Source organism: Eublepharis macularius, chromosome 18 (assembly GCF_028583425.1).
Source record: "Eublepharis macularius isolate TG4126 chromosome 18, MPM_Emac_v1.0, whole genome shotgun sequence".
Classification (NCBI taxonomy): Eukaryota; Metazoa; Chordata; class Lepidosauria; order Squamata; family Eublepharidae; genus Eublepharis; species Eublepharis macularius.
In genome coordinates this window covers 36,929,576-36,956,104 of record NC_072807.1, presented here as the reverse complement: position 1 = coordinate 36,956,104, position 26,529 = coordinate 36,929,576, and the positions used below count along the sequence as shown (strand labels likewise).

At 44.0% G+C, this 26,529-nt stretch overlaps 1 protein-coding gene across 1 annotated transcript in view; it reads left to right on the top strand.

Moving 5' to 3' along the window:
* The window catches only part of THSD4 (thrombospondin type 1 domain containing 4), a 330,707-nt gene that overhangs the window by 259,625 nt on the left and 44,553 nt on the right, over positions 1-26,529 (top strand). Inside the window, exon 7 of the mRNA XM_055002122.1 lies at positions 6,935-7,139. Within this exon, the coding sequence (XP_054858097.1) occupies positions 6,935-7,139 (205 nt within the window). The remainder of the gene's footprint in view (positions 1-6,934; positions 7,140-26,529) is intronic.

Genomic DNA, 26,529 nt, shown 5'->3' with positions numbered 1-26,529 from the left:
AGACAGGCATATATGACACCTGGAGCACCAGAGAGGCTCCACATGTCAGAACAGACAATGTTTAGCCTAGGGTTGCCAACCTCCAGGTAGGGTCTGGAGTGGTGCTGGAATTATAACTGATTCCCAGACTACAGAGATCAGTTTTCCTGGAGGACACAGCAACTTCAGAGAGGGGACAGTGTGACATCACGTCCCTCCCTCCCTTCCCCAACTCTGCCATCCCCAGAGTCCACCCCCAAATCTCCAGGAATTTCCCAAGCTGGAGTTGGAAACCTAGCAGAGACTGAAGAGCCAGTAGTCTTTGCGTGCCCATTGCTTCAGCTGAGAACCTATTGTAGCAGTGATCCAGCATCTGGATTGGGCTGCCATTATCTCCCAGATGTGGCAGCAGACTTCTGGTTGACTGGCCCCAAGTTTAGCCCCTGGCTCTTTAGAATCCTGATTTCTGCTTCCAGACCTTGGCAGATACATCCTTGGGCAAGCACATGCTTCTTGCTGCTTGTCACCAGCTGCTGGGCTTTACCAACCTATCATTGCTGCTGTCATCGTTCGTGATCCTAGGCCGCTCAGTCGGTGAAAGCAAATAGTTGTCACTCCGTATTACTGCCATACGCTGCCGTAGGCTGCGCTTGTTGAATGTATCGGCGTTGCAGTGAAATGCCAAACATCTGCTTTCCATTTGGGGAATCAGCACTTTGTCTTTTTGCATGCCTGGCTCTGGCCCCATCCTGTTGTGTACATTGCCTTAAATCCCTGTGAAGTCCACCACCGAATGTTTCATCCAGATTGCCCCTTGTTTTTCTCGAGAGGTTTCGCCGAAATTAAATTTGGCACGCTGTCGGGTGTAAGTCTTGGGTTGCGGCTGCAGCGGCAACCTGTAACTTATAAACTTTTTGGAAACAAGTTGCGAGGTAGGTTTGAGAATGCTAAAGATGTTTGGCGTGTAGCAAAATGTTGTGCAAATCACCCCCCCCCCCGAAAGAAAGATAATTCTTTGTAATTTTAGGTTTTACAGTAAAGTCTGTTTTAGAAGGACAGATGTTCGTGGCCCTCCAATTTAGAATTCTGAAACAGCTGTGTACATAAGAAAGATGAATTAAAATCTAATTATAGTGGGTTGGATCCAAGAGTTCCTTTCTGCTAAGTGAAGATTCTTCTGTTGGAGGAAGAGTCCTCCATGGGGTGAAGTGCTCCGGTGGAAGGAAACTTCCTCCAGTGGAAGTCTCACTACTTAGTAGAAGAGATAGGAATCATTCCCTATCACCCTGATAAGAATAATCATCGTCATTAGGGCTTTTTTCCTGTTGGAATGCAGTGGAACGGAGTTCCGGAACTGCTTGAAAATGGTCACATGGCCGGTGGCCCCGCTCCCTGATCTCCAGAGGGGAGTTTAGATTGCCCTCCGCGTCGCTTGGCACGGAGGGCAGTCTAAACTCCCCTCTGTCTGGAGATCAGGGGGCGGGGCCACCAGCCATGTGACCATTTTCTCCGAGAGCAACCCACTGAGTTCCACCACCTCTTTTCCCAGAAAGAAAGCCCTGCTAACAATTAAATAACAACCTGACTAGCCCAAGTTCATTAGAGTTTGGAAGCTAAGCAGCATTCACCATGGATAGTTCTTGGATGAGAGACCACCAAGGAAGACAGGGGTTGCTGTGCAGAGGAAGGCCAGCTCTGCTCGTCTCTCGACTTGAAAACCACATAAGCAGTTGCCATGAGTTGGTTGCGACTTGACGGCAGTTAACTAATAAATAAATGAATCAATAAAGTTGAACCTAAGACACATTGCAGGGTCTTGTCTCAGATCTGCCCCCTAGCTTTGCTTATTGACCCCTAGCTGTGCTCCTGACACTACATTACTGGTGTCAGGTAACAAGGCTGGTCCCGGGTGTGCTACCGGCCCCCAGAGCTCAGCTTGACTTGAGCCCCAGCATTGCAACCACTGCCTCTGAAGTTCTCCCTAAACCTGGGCATTGGTGGCAGCAGTTTGATTGCAAGTGGCACCAGCCGAGGCTGTTCTTCCTCCCACTCTGGGTGTGCTCTTCAGTTTGTGGTGCCCTACTATGCTGTACTTACTTCTCTCTCTTCCATTAGCTGGCAACCAGTGTGTGTGTGTGTATGTGTGACTTCACCATGCTGACATGACACTCTAGGCTTTGCCACAAACTCTATGGTAAAACCATAGAGTTTTTGGTGAATCCTAAATAGTCCTGTTCTGGTCTCCCAAGTTCCTCTTCCTACTTCAAACCATGACTTACCCCTTTGTTCCTCAACCATGTCTGAGGAGAAACATGAGTGTATGCTGAGGTGTTTGCTCATATCTGTCCCATTGGCTCCTTTCCTGTGCTGTCTTCCTCAATTTGGATTATTAAATCCCTGAGTGGGGGATTCTCTTTTTGCTTATGTAGTTCTAAAATGTGCCGTACTCATTGGGCTGCTATTGCGGTGGGGAACAATCTCATATGGTTGATTTCCAAAAACCAAACTGGGGAATCGGCCACGGGATCCAAATCTTACATCAGCTGAATTTGGCCCAGTTTAAATTTTATGACACCACTTGGACACCTAGTGCCACGAAAGGGGTGGGTGGGCTCCCTGGGTAAATAGAGAGGTCAGACCTTGTTTCCTGATTGCACACAGGGCTTCATATCATCTGACTCGTCAATGGTCCTGCATCAATATTTGCCAGCAGCGGCATTTGTTTTCTGATATTCATGATTAAAAACATGAGAGCTAAATATCTCAGATATGGTTGCATGCAAGATCTTGTTACAAAAATCCAAGAAAAACAGCTGCGCGGGGTGGGGGACTGTATCTTTTATTTCTCACATGTTTTCAAGATAACACTTTTTCAAGGGACTGTGAACTTTACAACTTCATCAGGACAATTATAATCTGCTTTAAGTCATTATTCTCCACGTTATTTCGGCTGGACCTTTAAATATGACTCTATGGGCCAGTATTTCTCTAATCTGGTACTTGTTTCTCAACACAGACCTTTTATGTTAGCCAGGCTCAATCTCTTTCCCTCACAGATGCAGAGGAGTTAGCCGTGTTAGTCTGTGGTAGCAAAATCAAAAAGAGTCCAGTAGCACCTTTAAGACTAACCAATTTTATTGTAGCATAAGCTTTCGAGAATCAAGTTCTCTTCGTCAGATGCATGATACAGAGACTGGTCCTTCGATAACCACAGTTCTCCTTGCCAGATGCATCTTTCCCTCAGCTGTCCTAATTGATAGATATAAAGGTATCTCTCATAACGAAAGAGTTTGCTCTTGTTCTTATAATGAACCTGATTTGGTCCAGCATATCCTTCTTCGTTGTCCTCATTATTCTTCTATGTGCCATCACTTGATCAGTTCTTTCCTGATTGCTTCAAAATCCACGATTGATAATGAAATGTTTCTTTTGCCATCTGATAAGCCCCCTGAAATTACCGCCTCTGTTGCTGAATTTCTTTCATATGTATGCAAGGCTAGGGCAGTAGCTTTTAAAATTTAGATTTTACTGTATATCTTTTTCGTATTGTATTGTCTATATTACTGTAGTTCTTGGCCGGTTTCGGGTTTTTTTAAATTACCCTTGGGTATTAATCTTGTACTTATCTTGTCTCGTTTTTTCTTCTCTTATATGCCAATAAAAGGTTATGATGATAATGATGATGAAATCATTATTCTGAAACACAGGTTTGAGAAAAGTAGATTCCAACAGTCTTGGTATAATTTTTAAGTTCCTATCCTTTGAAAAAAGAGCCATCCTCTAACTAGATATCTTCAACAACGGAAAGCTTCCTTTAGTTGAAGAGGATGAGCGTCTTCTTTTCATGCAAATGCTAAAAAAATGTTGCTGTGTAAATATTTCTTGTCTCTGGTGTGGCTGATCCATAACATCAACCATTGAATATTAATTAGCTTTCTTCCGTGAGAATCTGAGAAATGAAAATACGTTGAGCTACAAAACACCTCAACACCTGTTATCAGAAGAGGAGGGACTGAAATGGGGGATCGTACCTTCACGTGCATTTTCTCCTGGGCTCAGTAGTATAGCACGTTCTTTTGTACGTGTTTTTAATCAACAGAGTAGTATTGTATGCAAATACCCTTACTATGTCTGTTGCAGCCTTCCGCCCATTTTTCTTCACCGCCAGTAGGCATTCAACCATCCAGTGATGCTGTCGGGGTGGACCTTGTGGCAGAAGTCAAGGGCTCACAGGCTCGGGAAATGGACCCCAGAGGCAAGCTGTAGATTTCATTTGAAGTATACATTATCCTTTAATGATTGGATCCCAGAAGACAATTAAGTCTAAAATTGCCTAGCTGCATCTTGGCCACCATTGACTTTGCTATTGGGTGAGGGAAGGAGAGCCTCGAGCATTTCCCTACCAGCTGATTGAAATCTATCCTAAGCATCTATTCCCTCCTTTGTTAAAGATATTTAAGCCTGAGCATGGCCGGAGGCACCGCCTTTTGGCTCTTTGTTTCATAGGCCACGGCAAGCAAACTGAACCCCGAATGAGAGTGAGCTAAAAGATCTGGGATTAGCCCAGGACATATATTTTTGGTTTAAGTTATATTTCTTGTGGTTTTTTGGCAAGCTGCATTGAGTCCCCAGTGAGAAAACGGAGGTAGCAATGCTTACACACACTTTTCTTGGGCTGGATAATTTTCTTTCCTTTTTACTTACTCGCTCGCTTGCTTTCTTGCTCGCTTGCTCACTCACTCACATCATTCATACCCCACCTTTCTCACCAGTAGGAACCCAAAGCCTCTTCCATAGTTCTCCTCTCTTCCATTTTATCTTCACAATGGCCCTGTGAGGTTGGTTAAGCTGAGAGTATGCGGCTAGCCCAAGGTCCCCCAACGAACTGGCAGAGAAGGGATTCGAAGCCGGGGCCACCCAATCCTAGTTTGACACTCTAACCACTACACGACACTTGCTCTTGCTCGTTTCTGATTGTCTTAATCATCTGGTCACGATATATCCTTCCTTGGTGATGGAGCGCGTGTAGGTCCCGTGCAACCACCTCTGTCCCCCTCCGTTAATAGTTCCCCTTCCCTGTTGAGCTGTCGACCAACACTTTCCTTCCTCGGTGCTGAACATTCCAAAGCGCTGAGCAGCTTTAAACAGCTGCCTTTAAAACAAACACACACAGAGAAATCAACCTGCCAGAAAAAATGCTTTCTTCTTCACCCCTGAAATTATTTTGGCCCAAGACCAGTAATATTCAGTTTTGGACCAATTGCAGGTGTCTGGTCCAATATGTCATAACTCATCAGTGTTATAAATATGTACTTCATGATGTTGGAGAGGGGGGGGGAGTTTCAGTGATCCAGCAGAATACAGAGGTATACTGTATGCCTGCGCTGGGTAGCGATTTTTTCAATAGGCTCCAGAAATGTCGGCGGAAAATAACGGCCACTCTTGTTAATTCTGTAGCTGTAACAATGTGAGCGTTTGCATTCTCAAACACACCGAGTCATGTTTTATTTTCACAAATGATATATTAAAAATTGCATGTTTGTTATATTTGGGTTGAGTACCCTTGTATGCTTGCATTGACGATTTTCTTGCAATTAAATATGAACAGTATTTCGAGTGTCTTGTCAGCAGCTAGATAGAGTTGCCAAATGTGGGTTGGGAAGTTCCTTGAGATTTTGGAGGTGGAGCCTGGAGAGGGAGGGGTTTGGGGAGGGGCCTCAGAGAGGTATAATGCCATACAGCCCACCCTCCAAAGCAGCCATTTTCTGCAGGGGAACTAACCTCTGCAGTCTGGAGATGCATGGACTCGGAATAATATTCAAGTCAAGTCAAGTTAGCCTTTATTGGCATATAGCAGCAATTCAAGTTATCCACTTACAAAAAAGAAAGAACAAAGTTAAAAGAATGCTGTATTACAAATACAAAAATATATTTAGAGCATAACTCCGTGATATCCTTATTGTGTGTGGCCAAAGGCCATCACAATCGAGCAAATAAAACACAGAAATAAAACATGAATGATTAACGATAAAACTATAATGTGTTTTATTGTAATATATGATTAGATGATGATGATATTTTATTCTGGATTTAAATGTATTTTATATCTTCTTGTAAGCCACTCTGAACCCGCTTGTAGGGAAGGCGGGCTAGACATCAAACAACAACAATAACAATGATAATAATGATGTTAATAATAATAATGATAATGATAATGATAATAATGATAATAATAAAAATACAAAGGTACATTAAAACACGTTAGCGCCTTCGTTGTACACTAGTGAAGGAGTCTCAACCCTTAAGCACATATCAAGCCCGAATTTTCTTAGCTGCCGGGGCGAACTGTGCTACTCCATAAGAGATGTATGGATCCACATCGGAAAGAAGGAGAATTAGTTTTTCTACCACAGAACAGGAGTCAATGCCTTTTAAGATTTCCCCGAGAAATTTATTTCTAGGCTCAGTGTACAAAGGGCTGAACAAAAGATAACGTGGACGGTCCTCAGGGACTGAAGCTCCACAAATAAAAAATCGGGCAGCAATTGGTATTTGTATGTAGATATTCTTAAAATTTGCTGGAAAGGTTTATTTATGTAATGATTTATATGCTGTCCTCTCCAACAAAATGCAAGGAAGTTTACAGAACAGAAAATCAAAACTCCAGCAATGTAAAAATGGACACAACTAAAATCAGTAAATCTGTGGCCATAGAGCCACAGCTCCTGATTATTTCAAATTAAAAACATTGTTAAATAAAATCATATTCTTGATCTTGATCAACTTGCAAGATCCCAGCAAAGTCTCAGAAATACTCATTGATCGTTTTTGAGTGTTTGACAAATTATGAACAGTTCGAGGTTGTGAAATGCTGGAAGGCGTTAAATTACATGTTAATAACGGGATTTTGTTAAAAATGCTTTACCGTGGTTTTTTTCTCTTTTTTGTTTTACAGAATATTGGCTGTGATGACTATTTGGGCTCAGACAAGGTTGTGGATAAATGTGGAATCTGTGGTGGAGACAACACAGCCTGCAAAGTTGTGTCTGGAGTCTTCAAACATACCTTGACCAGCCTTGGCTACCACAAAATAGTTGAAATTCCAGAGGGTGCCACAAAAATCAACATTACGGAGATGTCAAAGAGCAATAACTACTTGGGTAAATTGAATTCCATATTACATATATCTAGTTCATTACTTTCTCCAGGGTCTTGGGCAAAGAAAGGTCTGTCGCAATACCGGCCATCCGAGATCCTTTTCGTGGTTCATTTTGGATTTCTGAAATTTTTTTACTGATCTCTGGCGGGTGCTTGGTTTGCCGTTCCTTTCTCTTTCCTTCTCATCTATATTGACACACATGTGGCATTGATCAAATTGCAGAAAAAATTGTGTATTTATACATATAATCACATCCAGATTCCTTTAGTGTGGTGTTTCACCTGTGCGCGCGAACATTTGTTCATTTTGGCGGTGTGTTTTCAGCCTCGGTGTAAGTATACATGGAATCCCATCAACGACTTTTTTGTTTCAATGTTCTATTAAGGTGTGCTGGCGCAGCAGGAATGTAAAGGGATGCTAAATAGAGTTGCCAGTCTCCAAGTGGTAGAGGGAGATCTCCCAGAATTACAACAGATATCAGCTCCCCTGAAGAAAACAGCTGCCTTGGAAGGTGGACTTATGGCATTATACCCAGCTGAGGTCCCCCCCCCTCCTCAAACACTATTGTCCCCAGGTTCCACCCTTCCAAATCTCCAGGAATTTCCTAACCTGGAGTTGGCTACCATTATGCTCAGTAACTAAGGGCCAAGCTACACATGACGAATGACACTTGAATGGCAAGTGTATTTCTCCCTGTTCACTTGCCCTCCAATCAATCCACTTGCCGTTCAAGTGTCATTCGTCATGTGTAGCTTGGCCCTAAGAGGGTTGAAAGTGGAGGCCAAATTTAGTTTTAGAAATTAGTTCTAGAAAGTTGTAGAAATTTTTCCCATTAAACGGGGGGCCAAGCTACAAGTGACGAATGACACTTGAACGGCAAGTGTATTTCTCCCTGTTCACTTGCCCTCCACTCAATCCACTTGCCGTTCAAGTGTCATTCGTCACTTGTAGCTTGGCCCTGGGATGCAGGAGAATTAGAATTCAGGGCAGAGTGAAATTCTGGATTTATAAAGGAATGGAGGCTAAGAAACTTGCTCCTTCCTATGGTGACACCCCCGCCCCTGAAAATCCACGTGGTATTTTGTGTTTAGGTCCTTACTACCTGCAGCGGGCATCTTTTTTTTTTTTTTTTGGAGTCTGCACATTTCCCCAGCAGTGACTTTTCTCTCTTCGAATCAGATCCAACCAGGCAATTGTTAGAATCATAGAGTTGGAAGGGACCTCCAAGGCCATTTAGTCCAACTCCCCGCACAATGCAGGAAATTCACAATCACAACTACTCCCCTGGGCTTGATTGGATCTGATTGGAAGGGAGTGCTCATTTATACTTTAAACGAAGCACCGGAATGTTGTTTGAATTGCCAGAGCATTTGCTCAAACTGAACCACGTGCAACAAGTTTTTCAAATCTTCCATCTCGGGTTGGCACTAAGAAAGCCTTGGGAACTGTGGGGATTGTGCAAAGCCTGGGAAACTGGAGATTTGGTCATATTTATTTGTTTTTCCCATATGTGCCAACAGGCATGCTTCTTTTTTTAGAGCAGAAATGTTACTATTTTTCTGCAGCGTCCCGCTTCCCAAATACCACCGCATATTCATGTCCACATTAATCATTACCAAACATCCCTTTTTATGATTCACTCTCTCTTGTTCACTGGCCTTTAAAAAAATTAGTGTGTCTGGAAATCTGAATATCCATCTGCTTGCTGCCAGACCCTCTTCTACTGCTCCAAATAAGTGGCCTCAGCAAGGAACTTGTTTCTCTCCACTGTTCCAGAGCTGGCACCCACAACCTGGAGAACCTTTACTAAAAGTGTAATCCTAAAATGGACTTAGACTGGAGTAACTCTTTTTAGGATTGCACTGCAACAGTTGTCTCTCTTCCTTGACTTGTCAGCCCCTACCCCTACCCCCCATTCCAACCTAGGAATGCTTCCAAAATTATCCTTATCTGATTTCTCTCCCTGCAGTTTGGATTTCCCAACTTGCTCGTCCTACTTCCAGAATATCGTTTCCCACTGTTTTCATCTTTTGCTTGTGAGTTTGTGTTTTTATTTGTGACATAAATGACTTAGGGCAGAATGCCGTTTGCTGTCTCATACCAAGCAAGAACATTGGTCCTTCTACCTCAATATTGACTCCTTTGAACAGCAGTGGATCCTATGGTTGTTGTGGATTTTCCGGGCTGTATAGCTGTGGTCTTGTCATTGTAGTTCCTGACGTTTCGCCAGCAGCTGTGGCTGGCATCTTCAGAGGTGTAGCACCAAAAGACAGAGATCTCTCAGTGTCACAGTGTGGAAAAGATGTTGGCAGGTCATTTGTATCTACTCAGGAGGGGTGGGGTTGAGCTGAGTCATCCTTTAAGAGTTTCCCAGGGTGTGGAATGCTAATGGCGGGAGGCTTCACTGTATCCTGAGGAGGTTCTTTAGCATATGGATTGGTGCTTGATGTGCTAATCTTCTCTGCAGGGCTATTGTTGGGTATAGAGTGTTTTGTTAGCCTGGTGTTTTTCAGGACTGGAAACCATGTTCTATTCATTCTTAAAGTCTCTTCTTTCCTGTTGAAGTTTTGCTTGTGCTTGTGAATCTCAATGGTTTCCCTGTGCAGTCTGACGAATTAGTTGGAAGTGTTGTCCAGTATTTTAGTGTCAGCTCACCTGCTACCCAAGATCGTTTTCAATCTGGAGGAAATGACAGAGATTGAACTTGGCGGCCTTCTGATTGTGATTTTTGTGCATTATCACTGAACCACAGCCCCTTCCAGCGGTGCATGGGGCTGAATTGTCATCAACTTGTTGGAAATCCCCCAGAATTGTCTATGGATCCAAATTGATAGTTGTTTGTTATGTAGGAAATGGAAATAACTTCCTATTTTGGTTGTTTGGGGGTACAAATGCAATATTAAACTTGGTTTTAGGGTCTGGCAGATTTCTTGCCCTGGTTTGTTCTTGGTATCTTAGTAGGGTTATGTTTTTAGTTTTGGCACAGCGTTATATATGCCCTCGCTTCAAAGATGGTATAAGCATCTTCATTTCTAGATTTAAATATCGAGACTTGTCTCCTTGCATATGGCAATTTGTCTAACTTATTTTGAACGTGGTTCTTCGTGTCTAAATAGCAAAGCTTCATTAGATGCCTAAGACAATCCCATAGATTCTGTCCAATCAATGCTTCATTAGTTGTAAATAGACCATAAAATAAGATATAAGAATGCATCTTTTCCCAAATGTTAATTCCATCTTGCATAGATTCCAAATGCTAGCTATTTAAAGCTAGTGTGTGTTTTCTTTAGCTAGATAGTCCTCCTCAATGTTTTTAAAAATATTTTTTTAAAACTCTGATTCTGTAAAACATGTTTTTAAAAATGTACTTTCCCATGCACTTTAAGTACAATCTGACACATTAAAGTGCAACATGCACTTTAAGTCAAAACAGAAGCCAACAATGCAAGCATATAGTGATAAGAGTGGCCAATTCATACAAACGAAAAAATCCAGGTTTTGTAATTAATTAAAGGGTGTAGGATCCACCCCATAATCAGCAAGGTGCAAACAAAGCGCAGTCTTCTGCAGTGACTTGAAACTGCATAGAAGAAAAACTCTGCACTGCTAAGTCTCCTGCGGCAAAGCTAACAATACAAGGATGTAGAGATTAGAGTGGCTAATTCACACGAAGAAAGAAATGCAGGTTTTGTAATTAATTAAAGGTGGAGTGGTCACAGCTGATTTGAACTTGCTCTCTGCTACCAGCAATGTGCTTAAAATCTCATTACAAGATACAATAAATGAGTTGTTTCCCACTTTGGGATATGAGGCTTGTTTTTTAAAAACATGTCCATTAACCTTGAGACTTGGCTTAGAGTTCGTTTTCTACATCATAAAGCCAGTGATTTGCTAATCAATTCTGCTACAAACCCCTTGTTAGCGCGGTGGCTCATCTCTGAATACTCTTCCAGTCTCATTGGATCCATGCCTAGCAATCTGGATCTTCCCTTTGACTGTTTTGTGGCCTCATCAGAGTTCAGGAATTCTCCATCAGTTTACATGCAGCTTGAAAGAGAATCCTTGACCCGCTTTGGCAGCCGGAAGCTGTACAATACTGGATTCAGACTCCAGATGGGCTTTCTTCCCCGTCATTCCTCTTATCAGGTGTTTGCTTGTTTGCAAGACCATCTGACTTCCCAGTTGCATTGGGATGAATTTTGGGATTGGATCACACAGAGAAGTGCCATGGATGGTCAGAAGACCTTTCCATCAACAGAATGCAAAGTTCTCACCTCTCACTCTTGCCCTGGAGCCCCAAATTTCCCCCTGAAGCACTGCACCTAAGGGGCAGGAAATTCCCAGGAACACCAAGAGGGGAAAATCGGGAGAAATCGCCCCCCTACCTTCCACGGAATCTGTATAGTGATTTCACTGTGTTAAGACTTCCTTAGGAAAGGCTAAACATTTCTGCCTGTACAGTCAAGAGGGGTGGCTGTGTTAGTTTGTCTGTAGCAGTAGAAAAGAGCAAGAGTCCAGCAGCACCTATAAGACTAACAACATTTGTGAAAAAGTGAGCTGTGACTCATGAAAGCTCGTACCCTGCCACAAATTTCGTTAGTCTTATAGGTGCTACTGGACTCTTGCTCTTTTCCACTGCCTGTACAATGGTCTTTGTTTTACTTCAGTTATACCCTGCCTTTCTTCCCTCTGGGGATCCAACCCAGTTAACATTCTCTTCTCCTCCATGACATTTTATGTAAGTTAAGATGAGCGTGTGTGACTAGCCAAGGGTATCCAGTAAGACTCCATGTCAGAATGGGGATTCGAACCTGGGTCTCCCAGCTTGTACTGTGACACTTTAATCACTACACCGTTCAAGCTCACCATACTGGTTCACCCATCATCGCAATTCACTGTTAGACTGAAAAGCGCCCCCTCCCTCTGCCTCCTCCTGTCTTTAATATTCTGGTGTTGCTAGCTGCAGAAAAAAGATGTTGGAAGAAAAAGAATTAAACTCTTAAGCTCTTTATTTTTACAGCAGAAGCAAGCAAGCATTCAGGGTGTGTTAAAGCAAAGTATTGCCTTTCTCCCTAGCGAGAGGAGGTACCTCGTTTAACTGATTAGTTGGAAACCTTGAGTGAGCTTCGGAGATCGTTCGCCGATTCTTGGCAGCGTTCGACCTGCTGCTCACACCCATTATGCATCTTGCTCGGCCAAATTATTATTTGTATTGCAGCTCTGTGAGGTATGAGTCCATGACTCCCCCCTTTCCCCTTAGACACAAGAGAGTTGCAGATGTGTGCTATGATTTCATTGGCTGGCATGAGAAAGTGACTCTTGTTGGATCAGGTGTTTTTGGTTCCTTTGGATGAACAGGGCTGGGAATTTCTTGGAGCCTGGAATTTTGGGGTGCATAACAGCCAGTGGACAAATGGAGGAAAGAAAAGCAGCTCTTCTTGCCCGCTTCATGTCTCTTCTGAGAAAGTCACTAGGGGAAAAGTCCATCTTGAGCTTCTTAGCTGACTTTTCTCTTTGCTGTCCTTCTGCAGGGAAGACTCAGAGCAGGACCACAAGTGACACCTGACACAGGTTGGACACTTACCAGCTTCCCTCAAGTTTTGATGGGAAATGTAGGCAGCTTGGCGGAATGTTGGACAAGTGACAGTTGCAAAGTCCATTGGACAGCAGTCGGAGAGCCAAGCTGCAAGACCAGGACGCCTACATTTCCCATCAAAACTTGAGGGAAGCTGACAAGTGTCCAATCTGTGTCAGGCGTCACTTGTGGTCCCGCTCTCAGTTACTTAGCTAGTTCTAGTGTCTTCCATTGCTAGCTGCTAGACAACAAATACCAAAAGTGAGTGGATAGCCACACTTGACCCTCCAGCTTTGGGCTTTGAAAGAAACATGGTGCAAGAATTGCACAGTCTTCCATGGGGGAGAAATGACTGGACAAACAGGCGAAGAAGCTTTTTTGTAATTATTGAACTTTTTGGTGAAGGGAGGAGAGCGTCTGTCCCTTCCTCTTTCCAAGCCCTGAAGACATCCAATCCTTGGTGGATTCAGCCATTTTGACTGTTTGCAGGATTAAAGCTCAGATGCATTTTCTTTCCAAGCTAAACATATAGAGACTGCGCGGTCCATTCTAAAATCCCAGAGAACCTAGAGGACAAACCTGACATTACATCCCAAAAGTACACTGGGCACGGCACCTGTGAATATCTTGGGAGTACAATTGCCATCCTAAACTTACCTTGGGGATACAGCTACAACCCACCCTCCCCTTGGCACTAACATTTGTCTTTAAACCCTCTAGGACCCTGAAGGATTCTTAAAGAGTACAGAGAGTCCTTCTTTAGCTGCTCCTAACTGCCTTCTGTACCACACTTGTTTTCACTGGTTCCTTTCCAAAACCCTGAGCCATTTCTGTCATTTGGAAGGGCATATCATATGCTTCCAATTTAGTGGTTGAAATTAAGCAGGTAGAAGTTAGAAATAGTGTGCAGATGATGGAAGTGGGGGGAAAGAACCCATAAACACTGCAGAATTTAAGAGCAGCTGTTTCAGTTTATTTTATCCTTCGAATTTTAGTTTTTGACTGCTTTTTGGTATATGCATTGACTGTTATCAGTGCAATTATTCACATCAAAATAGAAGATGATCCTTCAAACTGACATTTTCTCAAAGTTTGAATATTCAGAATCAATACTCAGAAGATCTCAAGACGTTGAAGAACCACTGTTGAATTGCACAGAGTTTCTGGTATGGTTTGTTGTGTTGTGTCCCTAAGGAAATCACAGTTTTGGGGCTTTCTCAGCTGCTAAATACCAAACTACATGTTAGGTTTAACGCAAAGCTGCCTTTGAAAACAGCAGTTTCATGTCTGACTCTCTTCCATAACGTCAAGTAGTACTTGCCCATCCCCTGATGTGATTATGAAGTTCAACGTCCATTGTTGCTCCACGTACTTGGATGCCTTTGAGTTTGGGACTGGGGGTAGTGGAAATCCAGAATGTCATGGTATTATGGGTGGTTAGTTATAAACGTGGGAGCTGGATCCGCAGCTGCCATTTTTAACAGTAGTTGCATGTTTAGCGTTACATCAGGTTTTCGCAATACCTCTTCTTGAAGTTGCTACTGGGAGTTTGGTTAGCAATGATGTATAGCAACTAGTTCAGCCCTATATTAGGATATAAAGGACACACAGAAAAGCAATTGTAGTGGGCAGGTCCTGGACTGGTGGCATTTTGTTGCATAATAGAAATGGTGGCAAACCACAATTGGGTAAGTTTTTAGAATGAAAGATGGGTACATCAATGGAATCTTCATGCTCAGATGCAATGAAGCACTGAGTGATTCTCGCCAGAAATATTGACTCTTGCGGGTTTCCTGGATATATTGGGCTGCCCACGGAAACAGGATACTGGACTGTGTGGAATGCCAGGCTGATTTCGCAAAGATCGTCTCGAGATCTTAATTTACGTGGCACTAGAGAATCTCACTGAAGTTCCGTGACAACTTTGGTTTGAAACTTCAAGACTCTTTGACTATTTCTTCATGCTTGGGATGATGCTATATCTGATGAGCAGGACCCCTGCACGTGGATGGAAAAACAGTCAATCACTCTACAAAAGTCAATACTTCTAATAAGTCAATAAATACAGTTAGTACATATCAAACACTGTCACAAGAATATATATATAATTAACACTAAATATAATCATTAGCAGGCAAGCCGCTCCTGTAGCATTTAGATAGTACCACAGGTGTAGTCCTCCACTCCTCCGTGTGGAAAAAGATAATAAGTGGAGCAAAAGAGCAGCCATAGGAGAAGGAGAAGCTCAGCCGTAGAGACAACAGAGGGTCAAAACAGGCTTAACGTGGCCATCAGCAAGGGAGAAAGGGTTTAGTAAAGAGCTATTTAGGATAAAGTGCTTACTCGAGAAAAGAGTGAGAGAGACAGAAAACAAGGTGTGGCAGGAGGGAAGTCATTAAAAGGCAGAAGGGGGAGGAACCAGGGAGGAAAGTGGAAGAAAGGACCAATTTGCTTGTAGTGAAAGGAAACCTTGAAAGAGGGCAGCTTTGCAGGGCAATGGTGAAGGCATTCCTGGTTAGGAGGAACCGGAGTTGAAGCATGGACAATGAAAGCTGAGCTACCTTGGAACCCACCCTAAAGCCAGAGGAAAGCCAAAGGAAGAGATGCCTCCCCCAGGGACAGAGCCGGGGACTGATCCAGAGCCATGTAACAGAGAGAACCAATGAGTGCTGTCATGGCAACTAAAACATCCTCAACTTTATTTGGCCACAATGCCCAGGACCTCCATTAAAGGTAACTTAATCATCACCTTACCTGGTGTCTGGTAGTGGACGTTAAGGCGGGAGAAGGACTGGAATCCCCCAGTTGGGATGGGCCCATACAGTTGGTTGCCAGCCTACAGGTTGTGGCTGGAGATCTCCTGGAATTACAACTGATCTCCAGATGACAGAGGAGGAAAGAGCAGCCTTGGAGGGTGGGATCTATGGATTACATCCCTGCATAGCTCTCACTTCTCCCCATAGTCCACTTCCCCAGGCACTGCCCCCAAATCTCCAGGAATTTCCAAACCTGGAATTGGAAACCCTGCCTGGCACTTTTACTCCCTAGACATGTGCACCAGCCACAGGCTGTTCCAAAAAGCAGCCACTATGGCAACAGAAAACAACAATAAATTCAGGATGGACAAAAAGGAAATACTACTTTACTGAATAAGTAATTAAACTGTGGAGTTTGGAGCCAGTAGATGTCGTCAGTAAGCTCCTTAATACCGGTGGCAAGGAGGCAGCAGAACGTGAAAGCTTCCATCTCTATGCTCAGTCTGTTGGCCCTCAAGGCAACTGATTGGGAGTGCTGGATTAGATCAATCACCAGTCTGTTCGAGAAGGGCTCTTGTGTCCTTATGCCTCAGTAGCATAATAGAATTAGGAAAAAGTGGAATACGGTCGCCATCCATTTTAATGACATTTTTCTCCTCCCAGTATTTATTCATAAATATCAAGAAGGATTAGCTACAGTCTCTGGGGCTCTTTAAGTCAAAACAAATGTGGAGTAATCTTTTGTCAATGCTTGAATCAATATTCGTTGCGTGGCTCAGATTTCATTTGCAAAGTTAGAATTTGATTTTCTTCCTCGTTGGCCCATACGGAGAATCAAACTGCCAGAGTCCAATCACGGGGATGGGCAAGCGAGCAAAAACATTTGTCTCTGTGCGAGATGTGACCGCCTTGTGTGTTTTCATTTGTCTTTCCTCCTCAAGAATCCAGCATGGAATTCTCAGACAGTGATAATAAAACTGCCGTTTTCGATGCCAGAAATCAATGGCGAAGAAGTGACAAATTAAAACTAACAACAAGAAGCCAGGCATTATGAGATTGTCACAGGAGAATGGAAGGGAGTTACAGAAAATAGATCTTTTAATAACCAGCTTGAATGGAAGATAAGTAGTGTCAGAAACTTTTTAGGGAAGGGGGAGAGTGGAGAAAAATGAGCAATGATCCTTCTTTCCTTTCGAAAAAAATCTCCTTGGCTTTGAGCCTGCCACACCCTCAAAAGGGTGGGGAATAAGACATTAAGAACACACAGAAGGAGAACGCTGTTAAAATAATACAAAAGCTTCACAAATGCTAAGCCGATTTCCCCCTCCCTCCCCCCCAGCCCATTTGAGCTTAACACTCTCACCCAAAATCAACACCGATTCAAAGCTTGTGCACTGGGATATATGTGCCTACGCCATTTTTCTTCTTTTAATTTTCACGCGTGATTGAGAAAACCCTTTTTCTCTCCTTCATTAACTCTGGCAGATTTCCCATGTTTGTTTTCTCCTTATATGACATTTATAAATCATACGCTGTTTTAATGCCAAAATGGCTTTCGAAACAGGCATCAACTCTAGTGCGGCTTGTTCTATTAAATAGTGCTGTGTGGAGCTCCTTGGAGGGGGCCCATCCCAACTGGGGGTCCCAGTCCTTCTCCCGCCTTAACATAAGGAGATGAGTCTCTCTTTTAATAGGATTAAGTTACCTTTAATGGAGGTCCTGGGCATTGTGGCCAAATAAAGTTGAGGATGCTTTAGTTGCCATGACAGCACTCGTTGGTTCTCTCTGTTGCATGGCTCTGAATCAGTCCCCGGCTCTGTCCCTGGGGGAGGCATCTCTTCCTTTGGCTTTAGAGTAGGTCTGGAGGTAGCCCAGCTTTCATTGTCCCTGCTTCTACAGCCTCTGGTTCCTCCTGACAAGGAATAATTTCACCATTGCCATTCAAAGTTGCCCTCCTTCCAGGCTTCCTATCTCTACAAGTAAATCGGTCCTTTCCTTCACTCTCTTTCTTGGTTCCTCCCCCTTCAGCCCCACAGTCGTCTGGAGATCAGTTGTAATCTGGAGGATCTCCAGACTCCACCTATAGGATAGCAACCCTAGCACCAAGCCCCCTCCCCCCTCTCTGCATGCAGTAACAGGGCAGCCAGGTGAAATCACACCTTTTTAGCATAAACTAGGTCCAAGAGCTCTCTCTGCCTTCTCTCTTTCCCCACTGCCCAGCTGCTCTCCACCCCTGCCACTTGGTCTGCCAGAAATTCCACACCGCCTTCCCCATTCGTGGTGGCTTAGCTCTGGCTCCTCCTCTTCCTGTCGTATGATCTGTTACATGACTTCTGCCCTAGGAATGATGTTCTCTGATGAATACCAAAGGGTACCCACATTAGCCTGCTGTCAAAAACAAGCAAACACCTAGAGCCAAAACACACGAGAAGAAATACCCAGGTTCAGCACGTGTTCTCTTACCTCAAGGTTTGCCGGGATCTGTAGGCGTCCTGGAAGCTTAAAGTTTAGCATTTACAGAGCAGCAGGAAGGGAAATACAGGCACCTGTATTTCCCTTCCTCTTCCTGCTGCTCTGTAAATGCTAAACTTTAAGCTGCCAAGACACCTACACTTCCCAACAAACCTTGAGGTAAGAGAACAAGTTTAGCATTTACAGAGCAGCAGGGAGGGGAAGGGAAATGCAGGCGCCTGTATTTCCCTTCCTGCTGCTCTGTAAATGCTAAACTTTAAGCTTCCAGGACGCCTACAGATCCCGGCAAACCTTGAGGTAAGAGAACACGTGCTGAACCTGGGTATTTCTTCTCGTGTGTTTTGGCTCCTAGTGGCATCTTAAAGACTAACAACATTTATTTTCAATATGAGGTTTCATGGATCACACAACCCACTTTGTCAGAAACTCATACTGAAATAAATGTTGTTAGTATTTAAGGTATGGTGCTATTAGATTTTTGTTTTATTTTGCTTTTACCTGGGCATTAAAGGTTAGGGTTATAATGTGGAGAGGGATTTCTTTTCCCCAAATTTAGTTTTTTAGATATAGATGTTGATTCCTCTTATTATTCCCTTTATCTCTTAACAATCCTATTAAAGGTGGGTCTTGGCTCTTAGAATCACAAAGTTTGAAGGTCTCTCCAGGGTCATCTAGTCCAACCCTCTGCACAGTGCAGGAAATTCACAACTACCCCCCCCCACACACACACACACGTGTTCCCAGTGACCCCTACTCCATGCCCAAAAGATGGCAAAACATCTCCAGGTTTCTGGTCAAACCGGCCTGAAGAAAATTGCTTCCTGACCACAAAATGACGATCGGCATTACCCTGGGCATGTAAGAAGAGGCCACGAGAACTAAGCACTGATGTAACCCTTCCTGCCCTCCCACTCATGATCTGCCTAGGTCCACAGAATTAGCATTGCTGTCTCATGTCTCTAGCCTCTGCTTAAAAACCTCCGAAGAAGGAGAGCCCACCACCTCTTGAAAAGGTTGACCCTCTTGAAAGGTAAACACTTACACCAAATCTGCTCTGTATAGGGTTTCCAGCATTGCCTAGGCAAATTTGTAGGGTGATACCTTGGGAGAGTAGAGTTTGGGGAGGATGTGATGTCACTTCCAGGTCACACTCTAGGAATTTCCCCTAATCTCTATGATGAAGACTATAGAGACTAGGGGGAATTCCTAGAGCATCACTACAGAGGCCATTTCCCCCCACTTCTCAATTTCTTGAGGGTGGGAGATTCAGGCTGAGAGCAGGGGGAGATTTCACTGTTATGCCAGGGGAATTAAGAAGCCTAGCTGTGTACAAATGGGGAAAATAAACATGTGCTACTGTGAAGAAGTAATGTAGCACCACTCCTTCTTCTTCCATGACTTCTAAGGTAAATGGAGTAAATTTGCGGAAAGTGTCAGTCATGTGACTTGCTGGTTAATTTGTGTGCTAAATCCCTTCTTGGCTGTGTCCACCATTCCTGTGAAACTTTGCAGGCGCCCTAATCCTCCTTTTGAATGTCACTAAGCTGTTCACCTGAATTGTGTAATAAGGCAACAAGAGTGATTTCACATCAATGAAGGATTTTTTTTAAAAAAAGAAAGGCTACTTCAGGGAAAAGTAATATTGCCGTTTATGGGTGAAGGCTTCAATTAAATAAATCCTCTGCTTTGCTAATTAATAGCTTGATTACAGATTAAAAATAGCGCTCCATTTAATTGGATTTGGCTGGTTTTATGGCTGCTGCTGGGTCCTGGCTTCTTTCTGTTCGGCCGGGCTCATTTTCCTCCAGTCTTTTCCTTGTGATTAACCCAATGCTGTTGTGTTGCTTCCCTTCTTAGTAGAGGCTCATCAAATGACACAAATGGCTGATGGTGGGACAAGCGTACTATAAATAGGGCAGTTAAAAGAAATCCTCATAGTTCCTCTTTACCCGATTTCACCCTGCAATCCAGCAGTCCTCCTCTTTTTAGGAATTTGGAGTCTGTTTCGAATCTATGCCATTTTGATCCAAGAGAAATCCGAAGAGAGATGGGGCAGGAAGGGAGGTTCTGGCAGAATTTTGGAATTTGTAGATGCTCAGAGGCAGGCCATGTCTTCCTATCTTCCTGCTAGAATGTTACACCGGGGTGTGTGACTACGGATCCCATTCCCCCGGTGGGGATGGGGGTTCCCCCGCTTCTGCCCTTCACCACCACTTACCTGGCCAGTGGGGTGTGTGTGTGGGAATGGGCCTCCCAGGCATACTCACAGGGTGGCGCGATGGCATCACTTCTCGGGTATGATGTCATCACACCACCCTGAGAGCACTCCCACACTTTGCAGCAGGCCGATTTGGACCCCAAATGGCTCGTGCATGTGTCCCCATTATTGCACAGGTGCGGGGGCTCGCGTGCCATTGAATCCCCTGCAGCTGTCAGGAACAAGTTTGCACATGCTGAGCCATGGGTTCAAAGACATCCATGACCATGGGAGAGAAGAGCACATGAATTAGTACAGCATGGGCACATTGATGTGATTGCAGCCAATCTCCTGGTTGTCTAGGCCAGTGACCTCCAATGCGGCGTACTGATGGGTTTCCTGGCACACACTTTCTTCATCTTCAGAGCACCCCTTCTCTGAGAAAAAAGCCAATGCTAGCCTTCATTCATCTTATGGGGATAGGAAGTGCTTTGGGAGAGAAGGCATCATCTTTGTGTCTTCATGTATCTGTGGAATTCCACATTTCTGAGGAAGCGAGAGATGGCTCATGAAAGCTCATATTGAATCAAATGTTAATCTTCCTTCCTTCCTTCCTTCCTTCCTTCCTTCCTTCCTTCCTTCCTTCCGTCCGTCCGTCCGTCCGTCCGTCCGTCCGTCCTTCCTTCCTTCCTTCCTTCCTTCCTTCCTTCCTTCCTTCCTTCCTTCCTTCATTTTTTAAATTTATTTATTTACGTCATTTATAATCTGCCTTTCTCACTGAGACTCAAGGCAGATTACGCAGTATGAGATTAGTACAATCAGTATCAAGTACATTTCCATACCATGTCAAGGACATTTCCATAAACAATGCCGTAAGGTAAATATATGCAAGTTTACAAAGACATAGCATTAGCAAGGATCCAATACAGAGTTGAAGAATTGCTGAAACAGAACATAATCAATTCTAGGACTGACATTAGACCACATGAAGCACAGGTAGTATATAGGAGTACATATTTAAAGTAATAGAAAATATGTAAGGCAACATAGTGGTGAAGACTATGGTCCCTAATTCATTAGTGCAGCATCTGAGACCCCCTCCCTACCATACCATCCTTCTATCTGAGTAAAAAGCCTTTTTGAATTATTTGTTTTTGCATTGTTTGTGGAAAGCTGACCTCCTCAGGCAGGCTGTTCCATGGGGTGGGGGCAACCACAGAGAAAGCCCGTGTACGGGCTGCTGTTGATTTCACCCACCTGCAGGCTGGCACCTGCAAGAGACCCTGTTTGGATGCCTTTGGACCTTTGTTTCATTTTGCATGGCCTGGAACCTTCAATCATTTTGTGATTGGCTTCTTCCCCCATGGCAGCCATTCTCAAAATTCTAGAAGCACACACTGGCTCAGGCTCCCTAAGCTAGGCTCCTGGGAGCGTGCAATGAACGCCCTCCATGTAATCTCGCTACCCGTCATTGCTGAGTGTTGGCCTTTGGTTAGAGAGCTGCTCCTTCAGGCTTCTTGTTAGGAAGAGACCAGGGACACAGTTTCAGGCCCCTGTTCTCAATAACGGTTCAGCTGGTTCATTAGGAAGTCGGTTTGTCCCGCTGGATCTAAGCGATCTTGCAGATGGTAACCGTGAACCCTACATCTTGTCCCTTCTCAGTTGCTTGAGTAAGGGAGAAAATGAACTTGGCAGGCGAGACGCTCGGAGAAGGATTGGAACAATCAATTTCATGCGATTTGTTGTGTCTCTTTCATCTTAAGGGGGGGAGTTTGATGGATGAAGTCACGTTTTTATGCAGACCCGCTGCCCGTCTCTGTAATGACATCTTTATTGCGGAACACCTTGTGCTGTGAATACAGTCTTCAAGCCAAAGAGATCACTAATCATATCCCATAATGCCAGAAATGGCCAAGGCCAGGCCTAATGGCAAAGACAGGCCTTCATCTAGCCATCAGCTCTCATCCTCATCAAAGATCACAACGCATTGCATCACAAATCCCTTTTTTTGGCTCAGGTTAGCACGCTCATTTCCTTTTTTTAAAGATTAATTTTCCTGGTGATTTTTAATGTTCGAAGATTTCCCCTGCCCCTGAAAAGAAATATTTAAAATTGCTCAAGGATGTAACCTCAGAGGGAGGCCTAGACATCTATGACCTTTTGATGGCCCTCTTGGGCAACTGGTTGGGCATTGTGTGAAAGAGATGATGGACTAGATTGACTACTGTTGTGATCCAATAGGGCTCTTCTTACATTCTTACGTATCTCCAGGTCTTCTCAATGTTGGCCATCTTTTAACTGGCACCACCAGGCACTCAACCCCGGGACCTTTTGTGTACAAAGTGCATCTGCGATTGCTGAGCCACAGATCCACCCCTGATTCTTCACCCCTATGTTACAGCTGCTTTTTAACTTTAAGCTCTATTTTGGGATTCCGGCCAGCTTTTTTTTTTAACAGGCTAGGGTTATTATTCTAATGTGGAAAGCTAATAAGTAATTTAACTTCACCGTGTAAAACCCTTCAAGGTTTTAATTTTAAAAAGAATATAATGGGAATCCCTTCACAGCGCGGGATTTATTAGCTTGACCGTTAAATGTTCCAGACACATAATTGGTTGCAGTTGGTACCTGAGAAAAGGTACTAAGTGATTTGGGAGGGAGGGTATTGTACTGTAAGTTGCTATCCAAATGTCAAAGGGAAAAAAGAGGCTAAACTCAGATTTATGAAGAAAAGAGAGTCCACTCTGTAATCCAAGTCCAAACTGGCGATTCATGCCATGTTTCTGGGAACACTTCCCTATAGAAGGTCCGACATATGGAACTGCATTCCCATAGAAATTAATTTGGCATTATTGATGTTGGGCATTAAGGAGGACTTGCAAGGAATTGTAAAGTTTGCTGACTCTTTAAAGGCCCATGTTGGAGCAAACGAGAAACAAGGGAAGTTCATTTAATATGGTGTAAAGCAGAGCTTGCCATATACAGAATTTTAAAAGATTCATTCCTCCGACCTTACCTTGGACCATTTTTATACCTCTTGTAGGCTTCTTTCCAAATCCCCCCCCCCAAGTTCAAACTTTGCTGTGATGTTGGGAAGAATGATTAACAATTGAATAGCATGTCCAATTGTGTTCCCAAGGCCACACAAAATGGTTGATTAAAATCTGCTGTCTGGAAATGTCTCTAATCGTTAGTGAAAGCTACTCCCCAAAGCCATTAATTCGTATTAGTACAAAAATACAGATACAGATTTATCTATCTTTCTATATCTGCTGTTTTTGTGTTTGAAATTGTGTGTGGCCAGGGAAACTGGCTATCCCCTGCTCTAGATGGCATCGTGCTCCCCCGTAGGAGAAGGTTCATAGCTTGGGGGTGCTACTGGATCCAAGCCTCCTGGGGGATAAACAGGTGGCAATGGTGTTCAGGAGTGTTTCTCCGGCTTGGGCTGGTGAGCCAGCTGTGACCCTTCCTGGGAGGGGGGGGGCTATCTTGCCGTTGAGCTGCATAGCCTGGTAACATCTAGATTAGATTACTGCAATTTGCTCTATGTGGGGCTGGCTTTGAAAACTGTCTGGAAGCTATAGTTGGTACAGAATGCTGTGGACAGAATGTTTACTGGAGTGGGTTGTGTGGTCCCTATAACTTCAGTCTTGTTCCAGCTGCCTTCGCTCCCAGTTTGCTTCTGGGCTCAATTCAAGGTGCTGATATTATTGTTGTTGTTGTTATTTACGGTCTGCCTTTCTCACTGAGGGCCAAGCTACACATGACGAATGACACTTGAACAGCAAGTGTATTTCTCCCTGTTCACTTGCCCTCCACTCAATCCACTTGCCGTTCAAGTGTCATTCGTCATGTGTAGCTTGGCCCTGAGATCCAAGGTGGATTACACAGTGCAAGTGAAAAAACAATATAATCAATAGCAAACTACCATAATAAACAACAGTAAGGAATTCGGTAAAAGAGATACAAGATGGTATGGTAGCCGAAAATTTGAAAAATAAGCATAAAGCCAAGTACGGAGATGAAATCTTTTTGAAACAATGCATGACTAATTGACATGGCATGTTTAATGATGTGGAAAGCTCCCTAGTAGGTATATATCTATATCTGCAGACAGTACCCAATGAAGTAGCATACAGTCTCGGTCCCTACCGGTATATCTCTCTGAGATACTTCTTATGACACAGCCCTATAATCTGGGTAGAAAGTCCTCCTGAATAATTCAGTTTTGCATAGTTTACAGAAAGCCAGGAGAGTGGGAGCTTCCCTGGCCTCATTCCATAATGTGGGAGCTGCCACAGAGAAAGCACATGTGCGGGCAGCTGTTGATTTTGCCCAGCCGCAGGGTGGTCTCTGCAGAAGGCCCTGTCCAGATGAGTGAAGCTGCCATGGCAGAACACAGGGGGAGAGGCAGTTGCACAGATACGAAGGGCCAACACCATGAAGGGTTTTGTACGTGACAGTCATGACATTGAATTGAGCCCTGTAATCGATGGGAGGCCAATGGAGTGACTGCGGAGTGGGAGTGACATGCCTGCTCCATCTAGCTCTTGAGAGTCAACAGGCGACAGCATTCTGCAGCATACCTTGAAGCCAGTTTGGTGTAGTGGTTAAGAGCGCGGGACTGTAATCTGGAGAGCTGGGTTTGATTCCCCACTCCTCCGCTTGAAGCCAGCTGGGTGACCGTGGGTCAGTCACAGCCCTCTCAGAGCTCTCTCAGCCCCACCCACCTCACAGGGTGAATAATAACATACTTTGTAAACTGCTCTGAGTGGGTGTTAAGTTGTCCTGAAGGGCAGTATTTAAATCGAATGTTGTTATTGTTATTATTGTTGTAGTAGTAGTAGTAGTAGTAGTAGTAGTTATTATTATTATTGAAAGACTGCATTCTTCCATATCTAGCCATCCACTCCGATCATCTTAGGGGGCCCTGCTTCAGTGCCCTCACTATCTGAGGCTAAATGATTGGCAACTTGAGAAAAGGCCTTCTCAGTCATGGTGACAAAACTTTGGAACTCCCTTCCCAGGGAGATTCGTCGGTCTCCCTCTATTGCTGTCTTTTGCCAGTGGGTGAAGAGTTTTTTGTTCTTTTTGGCATACCCCCAATAACTGTTATTAGCCTCCTCCCTCGTTTTTAGTGTTACGTGCTTTTCTAAGTTTTTATTGCCTTGCTTTTATTGATCATTGTTTTATGGAATAATTTTATTGCTTTTATTGGATTATTGTATATATAAAAACATTTTAAATGGGTTTTAATCTTGAAATGTTGAAATGTTTGATGTAGGCCACCTTGGGGACCCGATTTGGGTAGGAAGCAGCCTGGAAATATTTTAAATAAGTGAAGTAAATCACGTGTCTTGTTGGGCCTATCGAAAGGCCATCTAGTGAAAGTATTCTATCTCCAGCACTGTCCAGCAGTCTGTCGATCAAGGCAAGACGGAGAGAAAAACCCAGGCTGTGATTTCCTTGTATCGATATATGGTGCACTTTCGGAATACTGTGTTCATTTTTGGGTTGCCCTATGTCATCGAAGATATCGCAGAGCTGGAGAAAGTGGCAGCGGCCCTCCAGGGTTTCCACTAGAAAAGGTCTTTCACAGCCCTTCTACACAACACCCTTTAACTGGAGGTGAAGAGTGTTAAATCTATGACCTTCTGCATCCAAAGCAACTCCTCTGCCACTAAGCACCAGTGGGGTATATTATGGAGCTGCCTGGTAAGGGGATTAATCCATCTGCCCATCTGGCTCAGAATAGTCTCCTCTGGCAGTGTCAAAGGCTGGTGTCAGGACCATGGACAGATCATTTGGAAGGCCGATGCATCGCTAAGGGCCGTGCGCTGATAGTCTGAGAGGTTGTTCCAGGACTGGCCAGGAATCCATTTGGTCTGAAATTCGGTCGCAGGGAGGCTCAATCTCTACTTTTCTGGGGAAGGTTAAAATGGTGTAACTCTGGCCCTGGCGATGTCAGTAAGTGCCTCTGTGTGCCTCTTGTGTCTTCTGTGCATGGTGTGGCAGTGGAGGAAGGATTCTGACAGCTGCAAAGAGTTCTAGAGAGGAGTGATTGTTACCTAAAGGTTCCCCAGGGATTACGGATGGGGCATCATGAAGATCCCGGGGACAATTGTTCCACCTCTTTGGTGGTATTTTCAGGCCACCTTCAGTGATTGCTTCTTGGGCAAGATTCAGGTCCAGGAGAACCTTGAAGACCAACTAGATATCTGACGAAGGGAGCTATGACTCTCGAAAGCTCATACCCTGGAAATCGATTTGGTCTTAAAGTGGCTACTGGATCCAAATCTTGCTCTTTTACTACAGACCAACACAGCTACCCGCCTGAAACTTTTTCTTGGGATGACCCTTGACCCCTCTGCCTCCAAAGCAGAGCTTCTGA